Below are 16,193 nucleotides of genomic sequence, written 5' to 3'. Positions count from 1 at the left end.
TTCTTAAAAGTATTATTTTGCCCTTAGTTTTGATTCTATCTAACTTATCACACTTATCAGGAATGATTGATAGCGATAGAAAAGAAATATCACCTTTCAAGAAATCTGCATCTTAGAAGAAACAAATATTATAACACATTGTATTTTAACCCTTTCTCGATATTTCTTTTTTTACATTGATAATTTATAGTTTTCTAAATATTTCTTTAAACTTTCGCTTTCTTTTTCTCTTCGTTTTCTTTTCTGATCATTAATTTGATATGTTTTAAATAGATTAGATGAAACTTGAAACTATAATAAAAAATTAAAAATTTAAGCCCTAAATTTTATTTTTGATATTAAATAGCAAAAATTAAAATAATTGCAATGAAATCTATATGAAAGTACGTCTAAATAAGTTACATTAAGTACAAAATTAATTACATAATTAGCAATCAAGTAAACTATCAAAGTTAATTGAATTACTTATTCAAACTTTCGGTTAAACATAAGCCAAAATGAATCAGTTAGAAATATTTATGGAATTCAATGTGATAAACGAAATAAGTTAGCTATTAAAAAATTGAGAGCAAAAGAAATCACTTCCACTTTTAATTATTAAAAATTATAATTTATCATAGTTTATAAGATATAAAATTATAATTTACAGAAAATTATAAATAAAAGAAATTATAAAAATTAAAATTTAAAATAATAATTAATAAATTTGTAGTAAAATCCATAACTGTTATAAATAACTTTCTTATATGGTAGCAATTAAATGAAAAATTTTTGATTGCAATGATTAATTTATAAGAAATATTGGTATTCTCGATATTCGGGGTGTGCATATTGTTGCACTGATGCATAAATTAATGAGAAAATGATGAATGCAAAATACTAAGGAAAGAAAAAAAATAAGAAAAATGGGAATATTGGAAGAGAGAGAGAGAGAGAGAAGAGAGAGAGTTTTTAATCGGAATATTTTAAATTATTATTAGAATTTCAAATATCTTTTCGTAACTAATACAATATTACATTGACTACTACTCTGCTCTAAATAGATGTTGTTTAAAATTCAGTAATTTGCAAAATTGCCGAATTTTAAACAAAAAAAAAGTGAAAAAAAAAGATCAAAAAAAAATCTTAAATTTAAAATTTCCACCTAAACGATTATACATAAAAATTGTCAAATTAACTCAATTATCAATGAATACTGCTCATTTTAGGACATTTTCCAGAAGAATGAACAGATCATTCAATTTCTTCATATTTCATTTTTCTTTATTTTTATTAAAATTTTTTACAGTACGAATAGGTAAGGAAGTTGAAAAGAAAAGAAAAAAAAAAAAAACAAATTCTTTTATATAAAATTTTGATCAAATCTTCGAGAAATTTTTCCTTTTTTTTTTTTTTTTTTTTTTTTTGCAGAATAACTTTTTTTTAAAACTTGTAAAAAATTCAAGAAAAGCAGAATTTAATTTTTTTTTAATTAAAATTTTAAAATTAAAAAAGCAAATTTTTTTTCTCTTTTGAAAAAAATAGTTATAATCAAAGATTAAAATATAGATAGCAAATATTTAATATGAAAATAACAATGTGATTTTCACGATATGTTTTTCAGTTTTTAAGAAAAATGATAAAGATGATGAAGCAGAAAGGATTAAGAAATGATAAATAGGATTAAAATTTAAGAATGATTTTTAAAGCTGTGAAATGGAATTATGAAATAGTATTTAAGCTCACTTATGTTAATTTTTCGAAAAAAGAATAACAAACATACCCACTTTGATAATTTTTTTTTTAAAAAATAACCACAAATAATTAAATAAAAAAAAAAAATGAATGAAAAAAGTTTTACACCAAAAGAAATGGGAAGTGTGAAGATATAACGGAATTTTCCCATATAATTATTATTACTCTAAAATATTCCAACAAAAATATCACCCACCCATAGAGGAAATGACCGCTTGACCTGACCTGGTCCAATACACATGAACAATTAACGCCAAAAACATCAACACCATCATTATTATTATTATTATTATTATTAATTATCATTATTATTATGAAGGTCGAAATAAAAATGCTAATACTATTTTATATCAAACGATGTAGACAAGGTCATTGATGGTGGATTGTTTCTTTAAACATGAAATATACCGCTTGAAATGTGTTAGTTTCCTTCCTCTTTTTCTCAAAAAAAAAAAAAGGAAATAGAAATGAAAAGGAAAAATATGAAAATTTTCTGAATAAACTAAAATGATTATTTTTTTAAAATTATTTTTAGATTTAAGCTTTTTTTTTTTTTTTGAAATAAAAGAACAAAAAGAATATCGCATTAATTTCAATTCATTTTCTTACCTCAAATGACAAAAAGTATAGGATTGATAAAGAAAAAAAATGAGAAGATTAAGTATTCAAATATAAATTTTGGAATGTAACATCAATTTTTGGTTAGGAAATTAATTTTTAATTTCAAATTTACTATATTATTCAAATACCATCGTGCTATGTCACATTTCCATATTCAAAATATATTAAGTAATCTTATTAAACGTCGAATTTAGTTTTTTATACTTTCTTTTAATACTTTTGTGATGTATTCTTTAAATTAATTAGTCATATATCCTTAGGTTAATTAACTATGTGTCCTATTTAGCTAACTTCCTTAGTCAATCTCATATCTTAAGCTTTCATTCTACGCTTAGACATCAATAATTAGCAATTAAAATTTTATTTTCTTAAAATAATAATAAATAATAATTTTATCTATTATTAATTTACTAATAAAATGTCTAACTTTCACATATGTCACCATTATTTCATGCCTAAATAAAATACAGCAATATGACATTTACACAAGGCTTTAAATTTTGAATGACCTTGATTAATTTAAAGGAAAAAAAAAAAAGAAGAATGAAAGAGAACAATGATAAATAGAAGATGCATTGTTCTTACCGTTCGCAATTCACCAAAGATACTAATGATCGAAAGCTAATATCATTGCATTCCCTAAAGATACTTCTCGATCATCGATAGGCTTATATCATTGTTTAAACATTAAACTCTTCTTCATATGTTAACCGATCAAATGCTATAATTGTAGTTTATTTCTCAAAATCTATTTTGCATAACAGAGACGATGCTTACTGCTTGCTTATTGTTTACAAATTGTGCTACTACTGCTCAAATATTATTATTATTATTATTGAACTAATTTTGTTATCGCTCATCATTAATAGTACGATGTAACAATAAATAATAATGCAATTAAAGTTAAAATTTATGCGAAATTAGCGCAATTAACGCAATAATTTCTACATTTTTCTCTTATCAAAAAGAATAATTTTAATGCGTAGAAGAAAATTTTGAATAAACATTTTTTTTAGCAACAATTTTATCCAAATTTTATTAACAAATTTGATAATTTTGCGAATAATTTAGATAATTTAGATTTTGAAATTTTACAAATATTTTGCTGTCTTTAAAAAATACAATTAGATTTATTTCTTATCTCAAGATTCTACTGTAAAATAGGGTAAAAAAAAAGTGAAATAATCCAAAAAAAAAGAGTTAAAGGCAGGAAAGTTTAAGTTAGATGACAGATTAATAAATAAAATGAACAAAGATTAAGATTGTAAGATTTAAGGCAATTAATTTCTGTTTTAGTTTTATTTTTATTATTGTAAAATATATATATATATATGTACTTAATTTGTCTATTGTAATTAATTTCCGTTTTATTTCATAAAATATGAACCTTCTTAGAAGAAAAACAAAGAAAAGACACTTAAAGAAATGAAAAATAGAAAATAAAAATTAAAAAGAAAAAAGAAATTGATAAGTTTTATGAAATATTCGAAAAATGGAGGAGGAAGATTTGTAAAAGTTTATCGAAATTGAGAAATCCCTTTTACAGCAAAAATTAAGACATGAATTTGAGATTCAGACTTTACATTTCAAACAAACTCCGACAACAAATGCTAAGAGTTTTTCGAAGTTATACTTTTCATCAGTTCAATCATTTTTTTTTTTCTTTATTTCAATTAAATGCTGTAAGAAATTGAATTAATTCAGCACAAAATAGCTGTACTATTGCAATTGAATTTTTTCTTCTTTTAAATTATTTCAAAGTATGAAGTTGCATGTTATCAAACAGTTATCAGTTAAATTATTAGGAGAAAGAAGCAGTGATAAATGTTATCTTTTACTAGTTTTACATTTATCAATAAGCTAAGTGAAAATATTTTTCTTTCTTACCACATTTCTTCAAAAAACAAGCTAAAAAAAAGACAAATTGTGAGAGTGAAAAGTAATAAAAGTAAATTAAATTTAGAATATTTCTAACTTAACACTTTTATCCTTGCTGAACTACAGTTTGTTGTTTCACTTGTTGGATGCAAATTTAATTCACAAGTAGCTAATTACTTCTATTAGAATTTTCCGAAAAGACTGAGATTCTTGATTTGGTTGATAAATTCATCAGGAATTTTCATTTTCACTGCTTCTCTTCTTCCGTTCTCTTTTCATTGTTTACAATTTGATTTCAAGCAAAACGGCGATAACTTCAAGAAAATGTTGAAAAAAAAAAAAAAAATGATAAAACTAGAAAATTAGTAAAATCAGATGAGAAATGTAAAGCTATAAGCTTAGGTTAGCGTTGAACTAATTTTTAAGTGGTTATCTTTTCAGTGTAAATACTTCAAATACGTTTCCGAATTATTCATAAAAAATTTTTCTTCAGGCTAATTAAAACTTGATCAGCTAATTTTATTCACAATAGCATTGACTGATTGATTGATTGATTGATGCATCATTCTTACAATCTCAAATACTTTCAACAAAAATTAATTTACTTATGCTGGCGTAGCATCATCAAAATGTTACATAACTAATTTAAGTGTGAAATTCTTTTTTTTAAGCAAAAGAAAGGCCAAAAAAAAATAAATAAATAAACTGTTTGGCAGATACTACAAACTACACCATTAGATGTCCTTATCAATGTTCATTGTTTATCAGCAATGATATTACCCTTATCTTTCTCAAATGCTGTTGAAAATTTTATCAGTGAAATTGAAGTTTCTCAATTACGATTAGCATTTATTGATAACATGTAATTCTCACTTTGGTTTTCATTAATTCAATAACATTTTTCGTCACTGATTTAGTAAAACAGACAAGTTTTTGTGTTGGAAATTTTAATAAATTTCAAATTTCTTCATAAAGCTGAAATTTTTGAATTTAATTAATTACGAGACGAGCAGACTTCACGTGTCCTCGGTAGTATAGTGGTGAGTATCCGCGCCTGTCACGTGCGAGACCCGGGTTCGATTCCCGGCCGGGGAGTGTACCTCTTTTATTTCCTTTTCCCATTTATTTTTAAAAACGTGCCAGTGAAATTAATGTAACATTTTAATGGTTAGTAAAAAATTTTGCAAATAGAAGAAAGAAATGAGATATGCGGAATATGACAAAGTGAACGAAAAGAAGAGATGGAATTTGTTTTAAGAAAAAAAAGTGATTTCATTTTAAAAATTCATAAATTAATGTTGTTGCTACTTAGTAGTAGTATTTAATTTAAGGTGAATTAAAACGGAGAGAGAATAGATAAAAATAATAAAGAAAAGGAGAAAAGAGATTAAAATTCAATAACATAAATAAGAATGAATAGATTTAGTGCTAAACCAACTGATCTATCAATTCTCTCTAATCAAATGATAAAATTCAATTTCCTATCATGACCTTTCAAGGGAATATTTTCCTTTCTCTCTCTCATCTTTTTTCTTTTTAACTGTTAAATTGAAAAGAAATTTTTTTAAGAAAAAAAGACAAAAAAATATCATACATATAAGGCCAGCCAGTAAAAGTTAATTCTTAAGGAAAAGCTAATTTTAGCAAAAACAAAATTATGTTCATACTTTGTCTGCTATATGTAATATTTGTGAGGCATTGAATTATTAATTAAATTTCAATATAGAAAGATGAATGTATTTAATATGGTGAAGAAATTTTTAAAAATGTCAAATTTTAATGGAAAAAGAAAAGATTAATTGTGTAACTGTTTATTATTACATAGCATTTGTCTTTATGGATTAATACTAATAACATAAGCAGTTCAATGAGTAATAAAAATGTTTAATAAGCAAAAAGAAAGAAAAAAGAGAAATGAAAAGAATAGGAATGTAAACTCACGCATAATTGTTGCTTGGTTAAATAAATCGTGTAGAGCTTTCTCATTAACCGGAATAGATACTTATGACAAAAGCCAAAATGACGTGAATGACGTGAAAATTTCTTTGTGGGATAATTTGCAGACAGAATGAATCAATTATTAGTGATATAGTATCCTGCAAAAAAAAAAAAAAGATTAATGAATGAATAAATTGCAGTTGACCGTGATATTGTATAATTTGAAAGAAACGTTGAGCAATTCTAATTTATCAGCAATTCAATGTTGATATGATAAAAATAATCAGTATGTCTTCTTTTAATGGGATTAAATTGACATATTGACATTAAATATTGGGTTGAGAACTTGTTCCTGTTGCTTGTTATTGTTGTTGTTGTTGTTGTTGTTGTTTAGCATTGCTATAGAATTAAGATAATTTGAAATGCTAATTAGCATTGAAATAGAATTAAGATAATTTGAAAAAATTTTTTCTATTTTACAAATTTATTTTAGTAGATGGCACATAATATCAGTAAAGAAGAATTTAAAAAAAAAAAAATCGAATAGAAATAGACAGTATACACTTTTCTTCTGAATTCTAACGAAAGAGAAAAGATTGTAATGGTCGCAAAAATTTGAAATCTGCGTGGAAAAATCAAAGATCAAAGATAGATATGCAAAAGTCTAAGATTTTCGAGCAATTCCAATATCTTTTTTCATTAATGATGTCGAAATTATGGCAAAAATTATCAATAAATATTAATAAATAAAGAATAAAAATATTCGTTCGATTAAATTTTACAATTTTTGTTGAAAAATTTTATTTGTAAATTAAATTAAATTGATTCCATAGATTATGCAATATAATATTTGCATTAAGTCATCAAGCAACAACTAAAATGAACTGAACATCTAATATTTTGAGTTTTTTTTTTTTTTTTACAGATAAATACCCATTATACATTAAACAGTAAATAAAATTAAATTCGGTATGATAGCTTATCACTGTGATACAACTTTTGCACTATCGATAATATGATAAACATTTCAAACATAATTAAATTAGAATAATTCATTTTCAATAATTTCACAAAATTATTATTATAAAATGAAATTTGTAGAGGATATGAAAAAATATGAACTTATACATTTACAAGATCAAATGAAACAAACATTATACATATATAAGTATGTGTATATTAGCGCCATAAAGTGATTTACCGCCGTTCATGTTCATGTACATTTGTACACATTAAACAGAATTTACATAGATGATATGAAACAATGAAAAGTATGACAAATTATTGTCATATATTGCAAGAGAAATAGAGGATGAAGAAAAAAGTGGTTCGAAACTTGTTTGGAAAATCAAGAATGAAATTTGTTTGAGTGTTTCTCATTTATCATACTGATTTCTGGTTTCTTAGCATACATATTCTATCCCATTCATTCTTTGCATCCTTTGTTTCAATGAAATCATCTTAATTTTTACCTTCTAATCTAGATTTAATTGCTATTGTATTGGTATTCATTTCATAATCATTCGTTATTGACAGGAAGTGAAAATTAATTATGATAATATTGATAACAGATCATAAAGTTTATCAGCTATCAGCACTCTTGCAGTATTGTCATTTTTACTACTATAGTAGTGCTTCAAATACGAGAAATATTAAAAATTTGACTCATCCTTTTTTTTTTAAGTCTTCAAAATTTTATCAATAGAGAAGTGTCATTCTCGAATATTTTCAGCAATTGAATTTTTAGTTCATTACAAATTGTAAAAATTTCTACTGGTAAAGTTTACATTATTATCATTTATATTGCAAAGTGAAAGATGATATGATATAGCTTGAAAAGTTAAAAATGACTTTGAATCGATGCATAATTTATCGAAAATATCTCGAAATAAAATAAGTCAAAAAAGAAACAATTTTCAGTTAATTTACTTTATCAACACCACCATAAAAATGCAATCAAATGATAGCATTTTGACTTTTTTTTTTTTAATAACCAAAATGAATTTTAGTCTTAGTCAAACCACTTAGATAATTTGTTATTATGTACAAATAATAACTTTCAATACAAACATTTAGTGGCCATTTCATTGATGAAACCATAGCTTGAGGAAATGTAATAAATTTCGATGATTGATAGCAACATTGATGATGATAATGCTGATAACGATGGTTTCGATGATGACTGTGACAGTGATGATGATGATGGCGATGATAATGATGATGATGATGATGATGATAATGATGATGCTGATGATAATGATAAGTTTTTTTTTTTGATTAGTTCGATAAATCAGCCGTTCCATGCATGTCGTGTTTGTTTTTAAGTTTAGCCGAATATTACTTATAGTTTGTTTGTTTGTTGTAAACAGTCGTAATCATAGGAAAAGCTAAAACAATCAACAAATATTTGAGTTATCTGAAAATTTTGATCAGATAACTTAGCCTTAAATGATTGCTGATTGCTCTTTATCGTAGAAAGAACAAAATGAACTTTGATTTAAGGTATGTCAATGAGAGAGTGGTAATCAGTAATACAGCAAATAAAAGCAAAATTTTATTAATTATTTCAATCAAAGCTAAAAACTAAATTTAGTGTTCATTCAATGTTCCAATATATTCAAATAAATAAATTTAATTTTGGATCACTACTTTTATTTTTTTTTTCGGTTAGTATATCCTTGCCTATTATTTCCTTTTTGGAAGTTAAAATTCTCGAAATTCAAGCAAAATCATCTGTTAATTTAATTTTTATCAAGTACCGCCTAAAATTTACATTTTAAAAATGTTACACAAATAATATTTCGCATCGCTATGTGGATATATTATGGAAAATTGCAAAAAAAAGATTTTCTGAGAAATTAAAAAATAACCAATTAATTGAAATTTGTTTACATCTAAACCTAACGATTGATCACATTTGATCAAGAAATAACGGAAGTTCAGTCTTCACTTTACTCAACACACATCGTAATCCATTCATTTGACTAAATGACCTAAATCTAAATATTCTTTCACACTATCAAACAGCAATCTCAAATGGTTGCAATTCTTTAAAAATTAAATCATCGGTCGAACGGTCAATTTCATTGTGTGTTTTTCTATTAGTAATTGAAATTTGATGTCCTTCAAAAAAAAAAAAATAATTTTCCTACTTTTTTTTTCTGAATTAATGACATCATTGTTGATGTTCAACTCAATTTATTGTCATAAATATTTTGTTAATACGAGAAATGAGAACTGAATTAGAAAATAATTATACTAAAAAAAAAAAAAATAAAAATACATTTTATATAGTTTCTATGCGATGTGTAATGGATTTATTCACCCCTCATAGTTCGTAATATAAATTTTTCATAAATTTTGTATCTTTTGATGTTATGCTTTTTTTTCTTTTCTTTCCGATCACAAAAATTAATCGTTTGCATGATGTCATATATTTAATATAAATAATATCAAATGAAAAAAATTCCAGAATTAAGGAATTAATGTGTCTGAGATAAAACAACTAATTATATGCTACTGTGAAAATAAAAAGTATAAATTAATAAATTATGCGATGTCACTTTGATAAGCAACTGAAATGAAATTGTGAAGAGAGATACTAAAAAATTGAATCGAATAATTTTTACAATGGAATCAAGAGTACAAAATAGTGATTAGAAAGTTAATTGCTATTAAAAAATTTTTTTCTGAGTTCAAAATTAGAGAAAAAAATCAAATCAGTGTAAATTTTAAAATAATAAATTAAAAAAAAAATGATGAAATATTTAAGTAATTGAAGATGAAAGCATTTATAAAACTGGAAAAGATAGTCGAGTATTTCAATTTCAAGAATCAAAGCAAACACTACAAAAAAAAAAAAATTGCACGATTTAAGAAAAAAAATTAAGAAAAAATTTCAATGCAAAATAATATTCAAAACAAAATGTAAAACAGGATTAGGATGAACTGAATCAATAATTTCCGGATGAACTGAATTTAAGAAAAGGATTGATGATGAGTGACAATGATGTAAAATAAACTAACCGGTCTGAAGTGGATGAAATGCTAACAATTTGAATGATGTTATCGGTACTCAAAATACTACTCATTACTTCTTGAAATATGATACTATTCCAATTCTCTTAAATAATTGTATGATTCGAAAAATGGTTAAATTATTTCTGATTAAATCTGACTAACAATGATAGGGCAATAATTGAAGTTAGCAAATAATTAGCAATTATAAAATATAAAATTTGCATACATTCATGTCCATATAATAACAACTATAATTAATCAGAAAGATTTCTTTGCGCTATAGTTTTGACAATTCCGCCCATTGCTATAGATAAATGATAAAAAGCGCCACGCATTTTCAAGTATATTTAAGCAATTTATTGCATGAAGAAATAAAATTCAACGATCCATCATATTATCATCAAATATTGCTTTACCAAAAATTTATCCAATTGTTTTATTCGTCATTTGTTATTTACTTTTGATAAGAAAATTGAATTCCTTCCTCGACATTTCACACTTTTTTAGTGATATATTGTTTCAAAATTATAACTTTTACAGAATAATTTTTTAATGAAACAATTTCTCATATTCACAAAATTTATGCAATAAATCAAATGTTTAAACTCGAAGTTATTAATTTAAAAAATAATGATTGAAATGATGAAAAAATAATGAAAAATAACAAAAAAAAATGAAAAATGATCAAAAAATTGCTTGACATATTATTCTTTACACTATTTTCATGAGTTTTAAGATCATTATACATTATAAAGAAAGATCGGATAATAGAGGTATCATAAAACATTTCTGAAAAAGGTCACCTGGCTTTACTGTAATTCTCTCTTCCATAAAAGTATTGCGACAAAATGACAGTAGAATGGGATTGTAAAATGGGTACCATGTCACTATTACATACCAATATTTCCCCAATAAACTACTATTACTCTTTTACTACTCACTATTAAATCCTAATACTAATACTAATATCAATATTAGTAGTAATATTAACATCATTATTAATACTAATACTAATATTAACATCAATAATAATAATAATAATAATAATACAATAAGTATTACCAATTTTTGTATTACAAAAATAATTTGCAAAGAGATCAAACAATCGGCAACACAATAACAACTAAACTACTACAATTGCTTTATGCCAAATAGACTGTATCCTTTTTACTACTCAAATAAAGACAAGTGGTTGAATAGATACAGCAAACAAATAAACAATTAGTTCTGAAATAAATGAATGGTCGGAAAGTCTTTTTATTCAATTTCTTACTTTTCGGCAACAGCGACAAGTTGGCACCATATTTTACAATTAGTAATTTTTCGACAACAAATTAACATTTGTGGCTCAGAAAAGAAAACGATGAAAGATTAGAAAAGGAAAATGAAATTTTAGCAAATTAATATGTTAGTAATCTTATTAAATCCATTTAGGATGCCTATATTTAGCAATTAATGATATCATATCACTTTCAGAATTTCCGGTCAAAGATATCGATAGGACAAATATAAGGAATTCAATAGAATGAGGGACAATTAAATGAGAAAATGTTATGTAAAATCTATTATGTTAAAGCCGTGACGAGAAGTGATACGTGAAATAAGTGATATCAGTGTTTAATCAAGGAATGGAAATTTTAAAAAATTCTTTTGCATAACGGTAATATATTCGGTTATTTTGTAAAGCTTTCTCTTTTTTTTTTTTTTTAATTTATTTCATTAATCATTTCTAAGCGGATTAGAACTCAGACAAACTGTGATTAGAAGAAATTTGAAATTAATGAAAGTGCCAAGATATTTCGAGAAATATCCCGGGAAAAAAAGTATTGAATGATATATTAAATATAAAATATTGCACTCTTAAATATTTCAGTTATTCTTACTTTATTTTCTTCCATTAATCTTCAATTTCTAATAAAGTTTCACGATAAATTTCCTTGGACAAATTTCTGGCATAAAAATAAAACTGGGAGTGCGGCTAAAGGCATTAATTACAAGCATTTTGGATACAAGAGTGATTACAATCGTAAACTTATTCAACTATCATCAAAAATTAATTAATTAATTAGTAGTAACCAAGATTGAATCTAACAAATTATATTTAAAAATATGATGCAAGAATGGATTGTTACAATTATTTCATTTCATTAAAGCAACCTTACATGATTTACAGATATGGCTGTTATACAAATATGAATTTATTGATTAGATCAAAATTATTCAATTAATATTAAGAAATTGAAAATTGATGTGATTTTATAGTGATCGATTGTGATGCTTTCAGTAATATTTATCATTAAGTAATTTATTTAAATTAAAACATTTACAAAATTTTTTTTTAAAATTGTGAAAAAAAAAAGAGGAAGAAAAATCAATTAGTGATGAAATATTAGCGTATAAAAATATATGAATGAAAGTATATTTCAAGGAGAAAGAAATTAATTTTTTTTTTTTTTTTTGCAAATTTTAAAAACTATCTCGAATGGAGCATTAAAATGTGGAATAGTTTATTGAGAGAGTGAAAATGTACCATCTAAAAATGATATACTAAAATATTGTGATTTACTAATTGGCTGCTAAATTTTAATGCACAACTCATCAAATGAAGTTTCAAAATGTCAAAGAGAAACATGAAGAGAGAGAGAGAGAGGGAGAGAAAGAGAGAGAGAGAGATGGGTAAAAGAAACATGTGAGGAGAGAAGAGAAGAAGAGAAAAGTTTTAGTTGAAATTACTAATTTAACAGTGATTGACCTTCAAATTATCTATCGGTGTACTCATTTCAATGAAAATTTCCTCATTTATAACAGTATAAAGTTACTTTTGAACAAAATATATATGTAACAAAACATTTTTGAACAGATAACAATTACTCAAAAGAAAATAACGCTTACTAATTGTTTTAATTTTTTCGAAAAGTTTTTTTCATTTTAATATTTAAAAAAAAAAAAAAAACTTATGCTAAATGATTCATTATTAATGTCATTTTCAAAATGGAATAAGCGTCTAGCCCGAACTATTAAGTAAGTAATTGCAAGGTACTAAAATATGGAAAAAAAGGAAAAATTTTTTAAGTGCATCAAATTTTTTTTTTTTTAAACTTTTATTTTATTTTTATTTTTATTTTTTTCATGAAGAACTAATAGAAATTACTGAAATTGAAAATTGAACATTGCTAAACATTCATGAAATTTTTTTTACAAAATTTACAAACTTTTAGATTAAAATAATTAATACTATCATAGATGGTATAATGTAATTAGTTGATCATAAATGATATTTAAACTTATCTGTCATTGATCAATCATTCATCAGTTATCAATCAATTAATCAATAAACCAGTTAATGAACCAAAGATTCATTCATTAATCCAGCAATATTTTAAAGTATGTTTTGAACAATTCTATTGGATTTTATTTAAAAATAACAAAAATAAAAAAAATTATGAAATTTAAACTTGTCACCAACCGATGTGAATCGATTTGCACGTAGCAATTGATATGACTTTTTTCATTTGTGCAATGTAAAAGAAATTAAATTCCGGAACTGTCATTTTATTTGATATTTGTCATCAAAAATTTTACTTATCTAATTTATGGGATGGAATAAGAGGAGCAGAAAATGGAAGCAAAAAAAAAAAAAAAAAAGGATGGAAAAGGAAGAAAGACAAGAAAGCAAAAAAAAAAAGATGTAATAAAATGGAATATAAAAATGTAAGCAATATGTTAGGCGCAAAAAGTGATAACTCAGTGCCATCCATAAATAAGACAGTGTCTCATTTGACTTTCTAATGAGATCAGCAAGTGATAGATTTGCAAGATAAAAATCTAATGATATTGATAAATGATAATTCTTTATCATATGGGAGAATTCCTGTTGCATTATGTTGTTTTTTTTATTGTCTTTCCGGTTATTAATCAGTTTAACTTTCAAAAAAAAAAAAATTTTTTTTTTTATTATATAAAATTAAAACCAAATGAAAAGAAAACTTTATATTAAACAGTTAACAAGTTTTAGAAAAAAAAAAAAAAAATAAATAAATAAACAGTTTAGCAGTTTAACAGTTTGCAGTAGCGATAGTAATTAGATAATTCATTTGTTATCTTCCTCAATTTGATAATATTGATAAGTGATTAGATAATGGTATAAAAGGAAGTGACATTCTATTCGAAAATAGAATGTTTAGTAATGGTTTAGTCATTTATATTACAACATCATTTCCTTTTCTTGTCCTTTACAAAATTTATCACTGTAAAAATGATAACTAATTTAAAGAAATAAATTTTGAAGATAACAATCAAAAAACATACAAAGAAAAAATGAACTAAACAATAATTAATTTAGAATTTTTTCATGTTTTATAAAATTTATCAAATTTAGGTGGAACAAGTCCTATTTGAATTGATAAATATTGTTACAAAAAAAACGAAACTATTTTTGTTTAAAATGACTATGATGGTAAAATTAAGTAATTAATTAACTATCAATTAATTAATTAATTAATTAAAATTGCAACATGTTTTATCCTGGAAAATTTTAAACAAAAGCTGAAAATTAGAACTATGGATGGAGTTAAATCAGTCTGATCGAATTAATTTTGATTGGAATTAGTGTAACAAAACTATAATGCGAAACTAATAAAATTTTTTCTTTCTTTTCGAGAATCATAAAATTAATTTGTTATATTTTTTTGGAAATTTGAGAGCAAAAATTCTTTTAATGAATGTATTTTTTGTAATTATTATGAAAAAAAAGAAACTACTGTGTTTCCTGGATTTGTGCGAGATTGAATTCTCGAAATGGTATATTTGTCAGGAATTATTGTATATGTGAGATTCTTTCAGGATGTTTTCATGAATTTTACGGATAATCCGGTACTACTAGTGTTCAGAAATTAGAAGGCATCAAAGAATAATCGTTATATGTTATTCCGGAAAATTGCATGTAGCTTACATATTTAGGTGACTTGAAAGAATTTGTTTAAAATAATATTATTTAAAATTTGTCATATTTTTTTGCCATTAGGAACAAGTAATTTTGCTGAGCTCCAAACAATAATTAATAGAGTTTAAATGAAAATAAGGAATTCTGTTTGAAATACGAATTTTATTTATTAAATTTTATTTAAAATACGACAGACAGAAAATAAGTGATGTGTAACTTATAATGTAACATTGGAGGCAAATTACATCATTAATATTTTTTTTTCATATTTTCATTTCAATTTGAATGAAAAAAAAAAAAAGATCAGATAATTAAATATGTGAAATAGTGTTAAAATGAAATTTAATAAGTGTTGTTGAAACTTAAATTTCATCTATTTTATAAATTAAGTAGAAAATTGGAGAGAAAAATTTATTTAAAATTCTTCCTAAAACAAAAATAATGAAACGAAAAGCTTTTATCAGAATCACTGACCTTTTTGTGTCACCCAAATCAAATAATTGTTGTCACCATTGTTGAATAGTTCTAATTATTATTGTAGGAAAAAAAAAATAAAGAGAGAACATTGTCATATTTTGTCAACAAACACAACAATTCCTTTACTCTCTAACTGTCCTTTGTTAGAATTCCGATGCACAACGATCGGTGTAAAAGGAATTCTCAATTTATCTCAAATTTTTTCTATTACTGAGAGATGAATGAAACAAAATAATGCATTTTAGCACCTTAAACTAAAATTCATTCATCATTAAATTATATTTTGTATGAGAGTTAGCTATCAAAGAAGAAAGAAATTATTTATTGATTTTGTTAAGAAATAAAATTTAAAATAATTTTAGAAAAGAAGGTATTTGATAGTTAAAAACTTGTGCAAATAATTTCAAATTAATTGTATTCTAACGTATTAATTGGGTAGTTAGCCTTCTTTACCTCTTTGGCCTTGAATAGTACTATTATTTGGATTTAAATATTCGCGTAACATAACAATGGGTCAACGAATGATTGACCTATTCGAAATGATTTGAAAATCAATTTTTATAAGTATAGATTGTCCATTAAT

General features: G+C 24.2%; 1 protein-coding gene and 1 non-coding gene across 2 annotated transcripts in view; one reads left to right on the top strand and one right to left on the bottom strand.

Moving 5' to 3' along the window:
• Nucleotides 1-6,178, bottom strand: part of Bma-spv-1 — a gene marked incomplete at both ends in the record, with an annotated part of 38,480 nt that extends 32,302 nt beyond the window's left edge. Inside the window, one exon of the mRNA XM_043078304.1 lies at nucleotides 6,175-6,178. Within this exon, the coding sequence (XP_042934238.1) occupies nucleotides 6,175-6,178 (4 nt within the window). The remainder of the gene's footprint in view (nucleotides 1-6,174) is intronic.
• Nucleotides 5,257-5,328, top strand: Bm14543. The gene has a single exon. It is a non-coding gene; the product is annotated as a tRNA-Asp (tRNA).
• Nucleotides 6,179-16,193: the final 10,015 nt, after the last annotated feature.

The sequence above is a fragment of the Brugia malayi genome (genome assembly GCF_000002995.4).
Source record: "Brugia malayi strain FR3 genome assembly, contig: Bm_v4_Chr2_contig_001, whole genome shotgun sequence".
Classification (NCBI taxonomy): Eukaryota; Metazoa; Nematoda; class Chromadorea; order Rhabditida; family Onchocercidae; genus Brugia; species Brugia malayi.
Note: the sequence above shows the minus strand (reverse complement) of the source record. Positions and strands in the feature narration are given on the sequence as shown.